Source organism: Aquila chrysaetos, chromosome 6 (assembly GCF_900496995.4).
Source record: "Aquila chrysaetos chrysaetos chromosome 6, bAquChr1.4, whole genome shotgun sequence".
Lineage (NCBI taxonomy): Eukaryota > Metazoa > Chordata > Aves > Accipitriformes > Accipitridae > Aquila > Aquila chrysaetos.
In genome coordinates this window covers 52,787,252-52,802,542 of record NC_044009.1, presented here as the reverse complement: position 1 = coordinate 52,802,542, position 15,291 = coordinate 52,787,252, and the positions used below count along the sequence as shown (strand labels likewise).

At 44.8% G+C, this 15,291-nt stretch overlaps 1 protein-coding gene across 10 annotated transcripts in view; it reads right to left on the bottom strand.

Annotated features, from left to right (window-relative positions):
- Window positions 1–2,909: 2,909 nt before the first annotated feature.
- The window catches only part of GALNT13 (polypeptide N-acetylgalactosaminyltransferase 13), a 199,104-nt gene continuing 186,722 nt past the window's right edge, over window positions 2,910–15,291 (bottom strand). For 7 of the 10 annotated variants that reach the window (XR_003923877.1, XR_003923880.1, XR_003923876.1 and 4 more), the window contains 4 exons: window positions 12,974–13,003; window positions 10,694–10,892; window positions 7,187–7,229; window positions 6,874–6,991 (listed from right to left, as the gene is read on the bottom strand). Coding sequence is in view for 2 of the 10 variants with exons in the window: in XM_030017557.1 (XP_029873417.1) it covers window positions 10,707–10,892; window positions 12,974–13,003 (216 nt within the window). In the remaining 8 variants the exon portion in view is untranslated. Of the gene's footprint in view, window positions 6,992–7,186; window positions 7,230–10,693; window positions 10,893–12,973; window positions 13,004–15,291 lie in introns of all 10 variants that reach the window. The other 3 variants (XR_003923881.1, XM_030017557.1, XM_030017558.2) reach the window with 3 other exon arrangements.

The window sequence follows — 15,291 nt, the reverse complement described above, 5'->3', positions numbered from 1 at the left end:
GGCAGGCATCATGACCTGTAACGCAGACAGATGATAGCAGAGGAGACAGATATGAAGATGCAAGTGCCCAGGGAGAAGCGGGGGGGTGAGGTGTGGCTGCAGGGACACCCCATCCCCTGCTCCCCACCAGCTCCTGGCTAAACACCGAACTCCGCCGCCGGCATCGCTCACCTGCCAGCGGCCAGCCCCGGCTCTGCCGTCTGCCCGCCTCACGTACCGCAGGCTGCCGAGAGATTTGCCTTGATTAAAATGCACCGTGGTGCAAGTCACACACAGAAGGATGATAGGATGTGGCCTTTAAGCGTTTAATTCACAGGTTAACTTGAAAATAAATAACATTATTCTTCTGCATGTACTGCAAACGGAATGACCTGGAAACAAATAAAGACAATAACTTTTTTGAAAAACGAAATAAAACGCAGTCTTCAAATTGAGTTTGTATCACTGAGATCTAAAATGTTCGTATCAAATAACAGAAACAGAAGCTTTGTAACTGTCGAGGTTAAACAGCCAACAGAAATTTAATTAGCTCACAAATCTGAACTTCTAGTATCTGCTTGACTTCATACTCAAAACGCTACACGTGATGTTTCCCTGCCTGCCCACCCGACGATATGAGACACCGCCAGTAACGGCCCGGAAAAAAGCCTGGGGCTGATTATGTGTAAGTGTACGTATTGCATGTATGGCTGGATGTATTTTAATCCCTCGGTTCTGGGAAGAGTAACTTGACCCGGCCGCCACCGGCCGCTCTGCGGCTCAGCTGCTCCGGGGGTCTGCGGTGATGGGCAGAGGTTCGTGTTCGGTTCGATTTAAACTCTCCTGGGCAATAGATACCTCTGGAGCTATTTTGCCTTTACCCATTTATTATCTGCAATTGCCTAATTTCAACATATGGAAGCACGCTAAAGGTTCAGCTGATGCAGAGCGCAGTACGTGGCTTGTATATACAGGCACAGATGGGAACCGTGCCTTTGAGAAGCAGGGTGAGCTGATGACAAATAAAATGATTAAGCTAATTATTTATGACCCGAATTTTCAGAAACAGTCCCCAAACTTTTGTCATCCAGTCCCACTGGCTTGCAAACTGCCTGAATATGGGTTTTAGGGCAGATCCTACCACCTCTACTCTGCAAAAATCCTTTCCAGTTCAGGTTTGAAATGCCAGTCGGAGCGGGCGGCAGCGGTGCCCAGGCACGCACGCTGCCCTTAACCCACAGCGATACCCTGCGGGGCTTCATCCGTGGGGGGTCTGGCTCCATAAAACCCTTAAACAGACCTCAAAAGAAGAGACAGAAACACGCACTCTTTTTAAGGAAAATGAGATGTAGGTTGTTTCCCTCGCTGTAATTTTAGCTCTATAATCAGTCCTAATTATTAACATTTCTGAGAAATGCAAAAAAAAGAAAAATACCTCTATGCCTGCATTCATTACTCACAAATAGATTATTTTATGATTCATTTAAACGATTCACATATGATAATTAACATGCGCTCTACAGTTAATTGCATCTTTGCAAAATAGTTTAATAATCAGAGTAGAAACTTGACAGTCATTTTTTTAATCGCACATATGCGATGAATGTTTTATATAAACTGCAGCTCATCAGAAACAAATACACAAACATGTACTTCTCTGAAGACCACCTGAAGCAGGTAAACCTTGATAAAAAGGATTTAATTTTTTTCCCCTGTAGTTGCACGAGCAAGGATGCTACTCTGGAAGGACATAAGCTTGTTAAATAAGACATTAACTGGTAGTACTTTTGTAAATTAGTTGATCAAAGGACACTGTAACAGTGTAGAAGGATGAATTAGGAAACTAAAACTGCTATTATTAAAAAAATCTTTATCATCCTCAATGTTATCGTTTCTTTATCACTAACTCTAAAGTAATGCAGGTGAAGGGTACATAATCTTCTGTCGCTTCTAACATTCTTAACACTTTGCTTAACTTTTTGTGAGGCTAGGAACAAAACCGCTTGGTTTTGTCCAGCAATTTAAATTAACAGTAAAATCTGAAATCATACAATATTGCCATAATATTATTTGTGCTATAATTTCCCAGGAATCGCTTCCACTACAGTGATGACATGAACCGGTCTCTCCCCCTCAGTCTCCCAATGATTAATTTTCATTTATGTTTATAAATCCCTTGTTTTTAAAATAGTCTCCCTCCTCCCTTCTTACCAGAACTTACCCAGCCGCTTCACGATTCAAGATGCAACTTAAAACCAGAAAATCCTCCGACCACCAAAATAAGACAAGAGCTCTGTTACTGGCATCAGGTATTACCTATAGTATATAACCAGATTCTTTCTCTTCCTTACAGCTCCGTCATCAGGGAGTATTGTTACCCGAGGGATGAGCAGCATCCCAAACCAGCCACGACGACCACGATACGCGGCTGTCCAACCTGGCCCTTCTGTGCCCACCGCAGGGAGAGCTGGAATAGGATTTATATGGAAACTACTTCTTTCCCACTGAATTATTTGAGTTTTTTTTCCAAAACACAGACAGTGAATGCAGCATTTGGGCAATATTTAGCACAGCAGGGCAAAAACCAGGGGTTCAAGTGTGAGATGCAGACCCTGGGATGTGCATCGGACTCTGATGCACGGCCAACCTCAGTTTTCTTCCATGACGATGTTTTCCAGGGGATGTCTGGAAAATGGAGCCTTAAACGCCAGCTGAGGGAATGCCAAACGCACCCGTGCCGACCTTCCCGGCCGCACTCCCATACGGCCACCTCTCCATCACTCACCTCACACCAGGAAAAGCTCTTCCGCCTATTCCTGAAGTCGTACGTGTAAATAAAGGGTCTAAAAATATAGGGCTTGCAGTGGAAAGTCTGGGGTTTTACCGTATAAAAAATAAGTACATACAGAAAAAGACAAACGCACCAGAAGAAAACTAAACCAGTATATTTTAATTCTACAAAAATGTATAAATATTTAAATGTACAGCAAAGAGTACCAGTATACCATTTAATAACTGTTACAACATTTAAAATGTGTAATTCTTTATCCATAATCTACTTTTATAAATTTAATTTAAATCTGTGTTCCCAGCACTTATTCAGGAGCTTTTGTAAGCGCGTCCTCCAAACCACAGCACCTCAGGTTTTTTTTTTCCCGCTTCGGAAAATACCGAGCAGAATCCCAACGTTTTTCAAATACACTTTGTATTATCTCAGAGTATCGTGGCCTTTTTCGCAAGGCACCGCTTACCGAGCTGTCCTGAATACGTGCTCGCAGAGATAAAATAAGATAAAGGGGGTGGCCACATATCGGAGCGATGGTTCTGGCTGGATGTTATTACACGCTGGAGAAGAAGCACGGACACGGAAAGCCACAGAAGCATTAAAACACGTTGCTGGTGTTCATTCAACACCGTCGGTCATACAATAGCTCGTCGCTAGTAGCAGGTTACACCTGGTGTAGTCTCACCAGCTGTGTTAGCCGTGGGGACGCGGGCAGGCTTTCAGCTACCTGAAAAAATGCAAACTGTCACGGGCGGGCTGTGGCATTCACCGGCACTCCTCAACTCCCTTTTTATGTCCCCAAATTGTTCGGGTCTGTTTAATGGCTCTGACCTTCTGAGAATCGCCTCCTGTGAGGCTCTGCCCAGCACCCCCCACGAGATGCAGCCCAAGGGTGTGGGATCAGATGAGATCTCCAATTTCACATTAAAAAAAAAACCAGAACATGGAGTTTTGCAGCTTTTCTTCAAAGCACTATTCATATTAGAGTGCAACAAATAAATCAATCCTCCTAGTGACTGGGAAATATGCATCTGCAGAGAAACCCATCTAGGTCTATTGATCCAAATGCCTATTTCAGTTCTGGGGTTGTACCTGGGTTCCCTTACCTCCGTGGATCCCCAGAAGGTGCCGGGAGGTAAAAAGGAACACAGCTTTTTATAACGTTTATGGTTCAACTTGCTCTTCAAAACGTTCAGTTTGCTGATGCCACCCAGCCTTACAGCTCGCTCTCCTTTTGTCAAAGCAAGTCTTTAAAAATAGGAGAACCAGCAACACTTTTCCAGTGAAAACAATAAATATTCAGCATTTGTAGAATTCTTTATATTTTAAACATATTGTGCAAATTGAAGTCAATCCTCCCGACACCTTTTTGAGATATTTTATAAATGGGGAAGCAAAGACCAACCGATGTGGTCCGTTTGTGGGCACTGAACTTCAGACAGTCACCAACAGAGGCAAGCGGATGACCTATTTTAAATAATTTAGCCCACATCACTTGCCAAGGCAACACTCAAATTCAGTGGCAGGAGGAAGGGCTGGGCCCCAAGCGCAGTAACTTACATTCATTCACTAAACCACATCGTTTACCGTCTCTGATGCCGTTATCAGCATTTAAGGCACCCTCATCATCACCACCTCGCTCTCCGTAAATGAGGCTTTGTGTGAAATTCCTCTGGGATGGGACTCCAGGGACTTCTGTATCCTTACCGAGGAGGTAAATCCAGGATCCAGCCCCTCGAAGCCCATGGAAATATTCTCCGTGACTGAAGTTAAACAGGTATTTGCTCCTAAATAAGTACAACCCATCACAGAGGTGCTTCCCTTCTGTTCCCCCCCATCGGGGACCCGGCAGCGCAGGCACTGACCATACCCAAACACGGCGAGCTCGCTAACTGAACCAAGGGATTACACACTTTACAAGACTAAAAACCTTTCTAGTAATTCTAAGGAGAAAAATATTCTTTTCTTCGTCTGTTTTTGAGATTGCACCTCAAGCCTAGACAGTTACACACCGGTTGCACCTTGCCGTCACCCTCCAGCTACAACGTCAGGAAAACCTTGGGATGAGAACAGGGCGGTGTAGGGGACTTGGCAGCCTTCGCCCTTCGCTGCCAGGGGTATTTCGTAAGTAACGCTGGAGGCACCCAGGAGAGACGGCACCACCAGCCGCCCTCTCCTCATGCTCCTGCCTGCTGTAGGACCTTCCACAACATCTACTTCTGCAGTGACATGCAAAAGCCAAGTGCCTGGATGCCTACCAGCATGAGTGGGTGTGCATGTGGCAAGGACCCCTGGAAAGGAGATGAAGAAACAATTACATTAATTTTTTTCTGCGTGGAGATTGGCGTTTAAATTTGTTTGTGATGTTTGCATGCTCTTTCTATGAAGAAGAATTACAGCCTTCACCTGTTCTGCTGGCTTTTAAGCCACGTTGTGTACTTTTGTGGTGATTTGAAGATAAGAAGTGGAAGTGTTTGACCCTACTTTGAGCAGGGAGGCTGGACTAGATGAGCTTCCAGTCTGCGTTAATCCGTGACGCTCTAGCTCCCATGCATGCAGAGCAATCACTTTTCCAATTTAATATTTGTCTATTTTTCATTTAATGATGTGTACCAAGAAAATATGGATGATCTATAAATTTATAATACGTACATATATGACACTATTAATCCATAACAACCAGAGCATTATACAGAAAATACTGTCATTTTTAATGACCTAGTGCATAAACGGACCTTTTGAGGAACTGTGAGTGAAATAATAGGAAACCATTTCACCACTTACCCGTGCTGAAATTATGCTGCGGCTGCCGCCCTGTGATTTAGGTCTTGAACCCCCTAGGCAATGAGAAGTTACAGATTATTGCCGAAAACCCAGCCCAGCCTGTCGCGCAACAGATGCATTTTGGGGAGCCCGTGCTGCCGGGGTCACCAAAGGAAACGTCACCAGCACATATAGGAAATGTCACCCGTACGTACAGGACCCTTCCCCACACCCCGCCACGGCATCAGTTCTTGCGACGCCTCCGACACGACTGCGTGCCATCAGCACGTTTTTAATAACCACGCTGACAAAATGATTAAGCCACAAAATTATTAAAAATATAAATAAGCATCTGTCATCGCTATCGAAGCAAGAACATCTGGAGCCAGAACTCAGGGTCGATCCAGTTTCACCCTCTGTGCGTGGGGGATCCACGGATGAAGCTCTCGTCTGTGTCTTATACAGGATGCAGGTACATACTAATGCTTAAGGGCAGCAGCTAGGGATGGAGTTCAGACCAACTCTCAGTCTCCAGTGGTCTCAGTTTTTGGTACCTCCACCTGCAACCCCCTTGCAGCTCCCCAGGGGTGAGCCCCAGCCGTTTCTCTTCCCGCTGCAGAGGACATTTCAATCTGCGCTGCTCTGGGTTACCCACGTGCGTCACTCCTTCTCCTTAACATTGCTCCCGCGTCTTTTGCTGTTGCCTCATTTGATCTGATTTCAGTTTCTGAGTGCAGCCTTTGCTCAGTTTGGCTGCTTTTCCAAACACCGGATCGCATTTTTTTCCCCAGCACAAACCACGAAGCTTTCGCTCTGTACAGCGACTTTGCTGCTCAGTGGGGTTCTTCACCGAGTCCCACTCAACGCGAGAGAACAGCAAATATCCCCACCATGTTGTGAGGAAAGACCAGCACCAACACCTCCAGCTCAGGAGACACCTGCCAGGATGGTTCCCAGTGCCAGTTAGTGTCATAAGGCATTTTATATCGGGTCCCTTCTCTGTCATGGTGTGTGACACACAGAAAACACCCTCCATCCCAGCCTCTTTGATGCAGGGTTCATAGAGGTGTCTCTGGAACCATTTTTGAGCACATTTGTGTTGGTAACAGCACATGTTTTGACATTTATAGGCTCAGATGAGCTTCTTTTGAACGGGCACAGGTTTCGAAGGGGCACGTGGAGACCCGCCGCATCCAGGGAAGCCCCCCATGACTTTGCTCTGACAGCTGGGATTTGGAGACGGCTTCGGCACCGCCGGCCTCAGCAAGGAGGAGGGCAGGAGGAGGAGGACATCCCGGCCGAGGCAGCGGGTCTGCGCCGACTTCAGGCACCCAGGGTCATGTTGCGCAGCAGCCACTGCTGGGAACGGCTGTCGCCGCACTCCCTCATGGTGGGAACCATCTTGTCCTCCTCCGACGGCTCATCCAGACACTGGTTGCTGTTGACGTGCCTCAGGGTGAGCTTCTGCAATAGAGAAGTGTAAGAGCTGCAGCAAGAGAATTACTGCTGAAAACCAATAATTGCATTTGTGGTCTTATTTCAGGCTTATTCTAGTCACTACACAAGCCACAAGACAGGTACTCATCCCTGGCTATCGCTTGTACGGCTCTACAAGACCTCTACCACGCTACTTGCCACTCCACGGGGTGCCCAGCTCACCTTCTCACGCGTGGCCAGGCAACCCAGGGAGCGAACGCCTCTGCTGAACCCGGCAACAAATAAATGCGACAGAAAAGTACAAAATAAGTGCAAGGAAATATTATTTCAAAGCAGCAGTATTTTGGATTAAGCAGCTTAGCCTCCAACAACCTGAACACACGTGCATTTCAGACCAGGGGATTGTTAGTTCAGAAATAATTGCTACGGGAAATACATTTGCTAAGTATTATATGAACAATGGCAACATGCAGATGAAAACTCTTCTGTTTCCAATACAGCTTTTCTTCTTTGGAACACCCGTCCCTTTCTCTTTCTACCACATAACACTCTATTTCCAAGGAACAGGAGAGTCAGAAAGGAAACAGAACTTATTGTGAAGAAATAAATCATCTTCTGTTTGAACACGTTCGTGCAGAGATCCAGGGAAGTTAAAACACGAAGTTGTGTACTTAGATAAAACAAGACAGGCACATTCGCAGCTGAGCAGCAGGTGTTGTCTCCATCACTCCTCCGGGGTTGATCTGGGGGTTTTGCACACAAAATCACAGCAATTAAGCACACACCTTAAGCGCCTCTGCTATGAAGCGTTGCATTTACCAATTTACTCTTTCCTAAAAAACCCAGGTAAAACCGTATTATGTGCAAATCTGCACAGGCACCTGTATACACGTTAAGTCAGCAGCCGTACGTCCGTGACAGAGCCGTGTAACCCATACCTTGAGACACCCAGGAGCCGGGGGGGTGCGATGCTGCAGGACAGCTCTGGTCCCTGTACGGCTGAAGACGACGCTGAACCTGAGCTGGCAGGGCTGGGGACCGCCTCGCCGCGTCCCCGCACGCCAGCCCAGCGCCCCGTGCTCCCCTGGCCGGAGCTCAGGGCCCCGCTCCCAGAGGGATTTACTCCAGACAAGCCCTGCACTGCTCTGGCAGGGCGCAACGGCCACGCACCGCACCCGCATCCATCGATGGCCTCGCAAGCTCGATATCAACTTAGTGCTTCCGAAGGAAACCTCCGCGTTTGCCGCCGATGCCGAAAACCGTGATTTTGGCCTTTGTTTAGTCTGTCTCCCAGTGTTTTAAAGACTGGCTCCTGTCCCTCCACGGCCGTAAGGCCATGCCGCAGGTTTGGCCAAACCCAGCACGGGCGCCCGTCTCCTGCCGCGAGAGCGAGCGCCGTGCTCGCAGGCGTCAGCTCCCTGCCCAGACCCGCTCCTCTCCTCTGCGCTCTTTGCCACGGCAGACGTAGCCCCGGGACGGTCTGCTGCGCGCTGCGGGACACATCCTGCACCAGCTCCCCTGCCCCGCGGGGTGACATGGGCTCTGCTCTTCCATTGCTTCTGAAAATAGCCAAGCAACCTACACAGGTGGGTTAACGCTCCAGGTAAAGCGGTCAAACAGGGTCTGAGCCGTTGTATAGCAGCTCCACGGGGATTATAACCCTGCCCCAACAGGAACAACCAAGGGAACAGGTGACTGCAGGACTGAAATCTTGTTTGCAGAGCCTCCACTGGAGCAGAGACCAATTTCATGTCAAACACCATGCAGAGGAACAAACGGGGGAACAAGGACGGGCAGCAAAAATTCTGCTGTCTCCTGGAGGAGGGAGAAAGGATGGATCAACGCCACGATAGCAGAGCCCGACCCGAAGCCTGGGAGCAGCAGCACTGCAGAGGTCTCCTTCAAGAAACTGGCTACCAGAGCGGTGGAGGCTGCTCGCTCCCTCGCACCCACCTGCGAGTATAAATACTGCCATAATATAATATAAACGGTACGACTGTAACGGAAGTTATGCAGATAAGGAGTCTTTTTTAGCAACTGCTGGCTCTGGTGCAGTCTCACTGCTAATAAACACCATTTGTGTATCTTCATATTAAAAAAAAAAAAAAAAAAAAAGACAGACTATTGTCTGGTGTTTCAATTCAACTGCTGGGAACTGCTAACACTCTGCCAACAACCGATGCGGTTTTATTATCCAAACATATACCTGCTCTATTGCACTATATAATTTTACACTGCAGTTCATACCAGATTGCCATGTCACATAGTAACACTCCTAATTTGTATTATGAATATTCTTTCAACAGCTTGTCCCTAGAGATTCACTCCTCAGTTTAAAACAAACTATTATGCAATTCTCAAAGAAAAGCCTGCATATATTACAACAAATCACTGAGGGGCCATTTGATATGCATTCAATGATGAATATAAGGCATTTTTTCCTCTAATTACAAGAGGAAAGAATTAGTAGTGCTAACAGAAGTAGCTTGTTTACTAAATAGCACTGCTCAAAGCATCACTGATTCTTCACTTATATTGTTTTAAGTGCAATTAAGCTGCTATCATTTTCTACTATAACCAGAAATGCAAACAAGTCTAAAAATGCTGCTGTTGCCTTCATCAGCTGTTCCCTTTTATTCAGTGTATAATTTCATGCTAGATTACCATATCATTGGGATTTTCAACCATCTCATAAATTTTTTCTTTCTGTGTTCTATCATTATTTATGCTATTACAAAAAAGGTCTCGTTTGCTTGGAAAACAATTAATTACTAGGCAATACGATACTCATACAAGCCAGCCTAAAATTTGTGTTTTACTCCAATGTGAGAGCACACGCATGGGTGCAGAGCTAGCTGTACAGACACGCAGATGCACAGGAGCAAGCTCTGTAGTTTCCCTGCTTACCAAATGTATGCAAATAATAGCCCTGACGAGTGAAGACTGAATACATTATGGCAAAATGACGGAGCACAGATCCTTTACTCCAGCACTGTTTTACTCTAGTGGTCATTATAGATATCAGCAATATCAGCAACTGTGGAAGTTCTCCGTTTTAAGAAGTGACTTTTGCAAATGAAAGACACCAGCAAAATGTTGTTCATAGCAGAAGAGGTCCTGAGAAAACAAAAAAAGCCATTTCCCAAAATCCTGCTGCCGGGGCTTTCCCCATTGTTTGACTGGGAAGCAGATAAGGAACGAGAGCTACCCCAGGTGGTACCCCTGCACGTGCGCTGCCCCATCACTATCCGCTACGTTACCCAGCAAAACTGTCTAGGAAAGAATGGTGGTTGGCACAATATTTTGATTCCTTCAGTGATTAGTGTTTCAAAATTACCTGTTGCTGTTTTGAAATTATCTGTGACTAACATCTCTAGGATTGAATTACTTAAAATTGGAAATTTTCAAAATGAACGTTTCTGAAAAATATTATGCAATGGGCATTATTTATATATCTTGGAATAGGGACCAAATCTTCAGCTATTGCAAATGGTAACGATCACATTGACATCAACAGATCATAGAGGTAGCTCAAGACAGTTGAATGAATCTAAAATTAGTTATAATTAATAATAACTAACAGTAAACATATATAACGTTATATATCTACACAATCATCTGCGAAAACAAGAAAGGAATTCAGCTGAGTTTAATAAGAAGGAAACAGAGAAGCATTTTTGTGGGAACAGCTTAAATCATTACACGTTACATTTGCTTTTTAATACCAACCTCCAACCGTCTGTTAAAGGAAATAGTCAGTGGGGCTGTAAAAAATGTTTCTAAAGACTTCCAGCCTTGTGTAGTTTCTTAGCATCCACGTTTGCAAGGGGCTGCCATTGCAAGCCTCCACCGTGGGACCATGGGTGCCATCCTCTATCCTGCTTAGTGTCAGGCATGACTGGGTGATTATATGAAGAAATGTGTGGGTCTGCACGACAGAAAAATGGTGAAAGTAAACAAAACGAGCAAAGACAAAGACAAACAAAGGAAAAAGCAACAGACTGTTTGATTAGACACCCACAGCAGTGAACCAGATAAAGCTAAGAGCACTCTTATGGGAATTACTAATGGATAATTGTGCCTGTGAATACTCTGGCGTCAAATCGTAGGCAAATTGCGCTAGCTTACACACAGAGAGCACACGCATAAATAGGCATATTCGTGAACTAAGCTTTATTTTCCCCAAAAACGTTGTCGCTGCTCTGCTTTGAGGGACCGGTCCACTTGGGACCCATTCACTTTACATTTTGCAATTTAGACCTGAGTGTGCCTCTGAATCCTCTCCCCACATACACGTTGCCTTGCTGCCATCGTGATTTCCATCGCACAGCAAGATTTGGGCAGAGACGATGTTTCTACTGCAGTAATATCCTGTGCTAAACATCCTGAAGCTTACTCGAGCATTACTAAATTAAAAATATACTGAATTAAACATTTGCGTATAAGGAGACAGGAATTTTTTTGCCAAATATGACTTCAGCTCTTCCTTTACCGTGCCAGTATCAGGTAGAGTGAGATGGAGGAGAGCTTTTATTTCCCTCAATTCCGCCCAAAGCTGCGGCAGCCAGCGGCCGGTACCCGACCACGGCAGATGCCCGAGGCTGGTGCTGCCTGGGCAGGCTGGGGATGCTCCTCCTGCATCCCCGCCCCGGCTGCTGCCCTCTCGCCCTCTCCTGCTCTCTGTTTTTGGTTTGGTAAGGGAAAAAGTAACGTACGTATAAAGAGGTCACTAAAAATATCAGAATAAATGTCCTTAAAATGTCACTTTGGGTAACCAGCGAGAACATCAGTGCTTGTTTGGGTTTCATTATGTCTTATTGCTTCGTGTTCACTTCTGTCTACTAGTCTTTTAAGGGAAAACAGAGGTGCATAAATAACTTACTTCGAAATGTAACAACCTCTCTACGTTGCATGTTTATATTATATTAAATGCTTAAATTTAGTAGATTCTTCACAGGAATATAAACAGTACTAAGCATTATTTTGGTAACCTGACCAGACTCTTTTCTCTGGTACATGAGACAGAAAGTTTAACATCAGCAACGCTGCACTGACTTTAGAAAATCCATAGTAATGGAAGCAAGAGATCATTTGCCCCCTTCACTCATTTTATTAAACACTACTTTCTAAGAAGGTTATTAAAAAACCTGCAGTGTTTTCCCTACTCCTTTTTGAAGAACTAAGTCCTTTCAAATACACAGTAATAAGACTGCAATTTATAGGAATAGTCAAATTATTGGCCATAATCTCTTATGGTAGCAGTTAGTGATAAGACTGCAGTTTATAGGAATATTCAAACTATCAGCCATAATCTCTTTCTTGTGGCAGAAGTTAGCTTGACTACACCAACTGCAGCTGGTCCCATAACTTTAAGAAGAGAAATAGTCACAAAGTCTGTAACTGTTTGAAGGATGCAGACCAGCAGATGTGACACCGATGATGCAATGTGTATTTACATCATCTGTGAACAGAAATGAAAAGGATTGCTGAAGTACGCACACGAAACAAGCCAGCTGTTCACATACTTTGTGTCCGTGTGCTCACGTGCTTCTCTGCCATCGACCTCAACGCCGTATGTCGGGGAATGAGTCTCTTCTCTACTGATGTTCCCTGCTGTTCCCTATTGACGTTCGCCATTCCCTAGCGAGCCCAGATGAAGCCGGCGGAGCAGGCAGGGGGATGCGCGGGGGGGCTCGGGGCCGCACACGCCTCCCGCTCCGCGGGCACCAGCATCCTCCCGCGCACACCGACGTCAGCATCCGCCTTCCATCAGATCACTTTTCTGACATGATACCCCTGGGTTACCCGTCCGACACGAACATTCCGCACGAAACACTGGCAGCCTGACGCCGCAGAGTGCCTACCTGAATCAATGAGTTTTGGCATGTTGGCGTAGCATCTATGGAAAGGCACTAAGTCACGTCGCTCTTACACAGCACTGCTAGAGAAGCGAGCGAGATGCGCTATTCTAGGGATTGGTACAGGGGTAGCGGTCGTTACCAAACTTACCTCAAAGCTATATTCCCATTTACCAGCATACTGATGGAAGGGAGGAAAAAAAAAGGAAATTGGAGTCAAACTGTGACTCAAGGAACATTTTTTGTGAAGACCCTCACCTCTCCCTGAATGCAAATTCAACAGTTTTGCACAGACACCGTGTTTAGTGACAAATAACAGTAATTACGCAAGATCAAATCCTGATGTCATTATTCGTGCATGAGGAAATGAAACTATTTTCTATCAGATGTGATATATTTACAGCATTATTTTTTTTCCTGAGTTCATTCGTGTGTGTTACATGTCCTAAGATTTCATCACACTTTACATACTGAAATTTGCCTGGATGTCACAGGGAGACACGACAGGAGTCACCAGGTACAAACCTGGGCACGCTCCGCACGCCGTCCAGCCTCAACCTGATGGATCTATTTGGCAGCCAAACACCAGCTCTATGTAACTCCTGCATAAATATCTCCACCAAGACCAGTGCCCCAGTACAGGGGGAAAACAAACAAACAGCTACTTAACAACATTGGAAAAACGAGTTTCCTTAGACCAGCAAGCTCACACGCTGACAGAGCAACCCTGGCTCCAGCCCAGAGTTTTTCTGCTGATCCACCGCCTCGCTTCCCACCCCCACTCCAAAGCAAATAGCATTTATGCATTATAAATATGTTATAAAATACATGCTGATAGGAAGCCTTTGAAAGCTAGGAAATTCTAACTTGGCATGTCCCATTGATGGAGCTGATTGATAGAGCTGCCCTTGCAAGGTAATGGGCAGCTTGAGAAAGGGCCAGGAATCTTAATGTGCTGTTCAAGAAGTAGAGACGAAAAGCATTAAAATTCAATAATGGAAGGCAATGGATTTAAAAAAAAAAAGGAAGAAAAAAAGAAAAAAGAATTTCCTGCCAAGATGTAAAAACATTCAGAAAAAAAATGTTTAAAAATGCTGTAAACCACTATTGCCTGAAGTGTTAAAAGCCATTTTGCATTAGAAATGGATAGAGCTGCACAGACTCGGGTACCCTTCCTGGAAACAGCTCATTCTGGTGATCTGCAGGCTGAAGCTCACTGCTGCTGTTGCTCCTGGTGACAGCAGGTTTCTTTATTTAGTGTTCCCTTAAATCCAGACTAAACCATTAACATTTTGTGCATATAAGGGCTTTTTAGACTATATAAATATTAATATCAATATTGGGCTTCTTTTTTATTCTACAGGTAATAGCTAAAGCAATTTATCCCACTGGGTTAAGAAAAAGATGCAGCTCAGTGAAAACTGCCTTGGAGGAAACAGCAATGGAATAAAAGGTTTAGGCAACCCTGCGTGACCCGTGGGGCCAGACCTGGCAGCCCCAGAGCCGCAGCCAGCACCTGTCATGCTTTAGTCAAACTGAAAAACAGAATTATCGAAAACCTGTTTGAACAACAAAAAAATCGCTTCTTGATGGCAAATTATTTTGTTTCAACATGGACTTGCATTTTATGTAGATATTAAAAGAGAATGCTTTATTCGATTCTTTTAACTTGGGGCTTTGCAAAAAAAAAAACCAACTTGCTTTTTAAGCTTAATGTAAAATATTCTCCATACAGCAAATTAAATGCCAAGCAAGCAACAGGTTAGTCACACAGTTACTTGAATAGCTTTTCTTCTTACACCAACTCTCTCAATCAGCAAATTATTAATTTATAGCTGCACCCGTCACTCAGATTGGACATTGCCGACCTGCCACCACAGCCATGCCCATCCGTCCTGCCTACAGCTGTGAGCAACTCACCCAAAATCTTACGTTGGGATTTAATCGAAGCTGCTCACAGCAGTAAAGCAGCACTTGTGCCAAGTAGCACAGTTCTCCTCGTTTCCCTGTACGTTTTCCGATCCAGACAAGAAATGTTTCTGTGTTTCTATTGTATTCCCCTATCGCTAAGCTGAAAGTTCATAAAACTCTTTTTTAAGGGTTTTTTGGAGAAAGATGCAAGAATAATTTAACTCTCTGCCTATTCATCTAGTTACATGACATGACAATAATCCTTGCAAATACCGATTTAAATGTTTGCTTTCTTCAAGGTGAGAGCAATCATTTGGGAACTCTAATGTTCCCTTCCACGCTATGTAATTTATCTGCCTTTTTAAATTTTTAAAACCATGTCATAATCTTCAATGATGTTTTTCAGTGACACAACTTGTGGCAATCTGCTAATATTTAGTATCTCCTCAGCCACAACTGCTTTTGCTTAATAAAAAGTATTTAAACTCAGTTCTGTGGTGTTTTGGGGTTCTTTTTCAAAAGATGTACAAACCCTGACAAGTACTCATTATTTATATG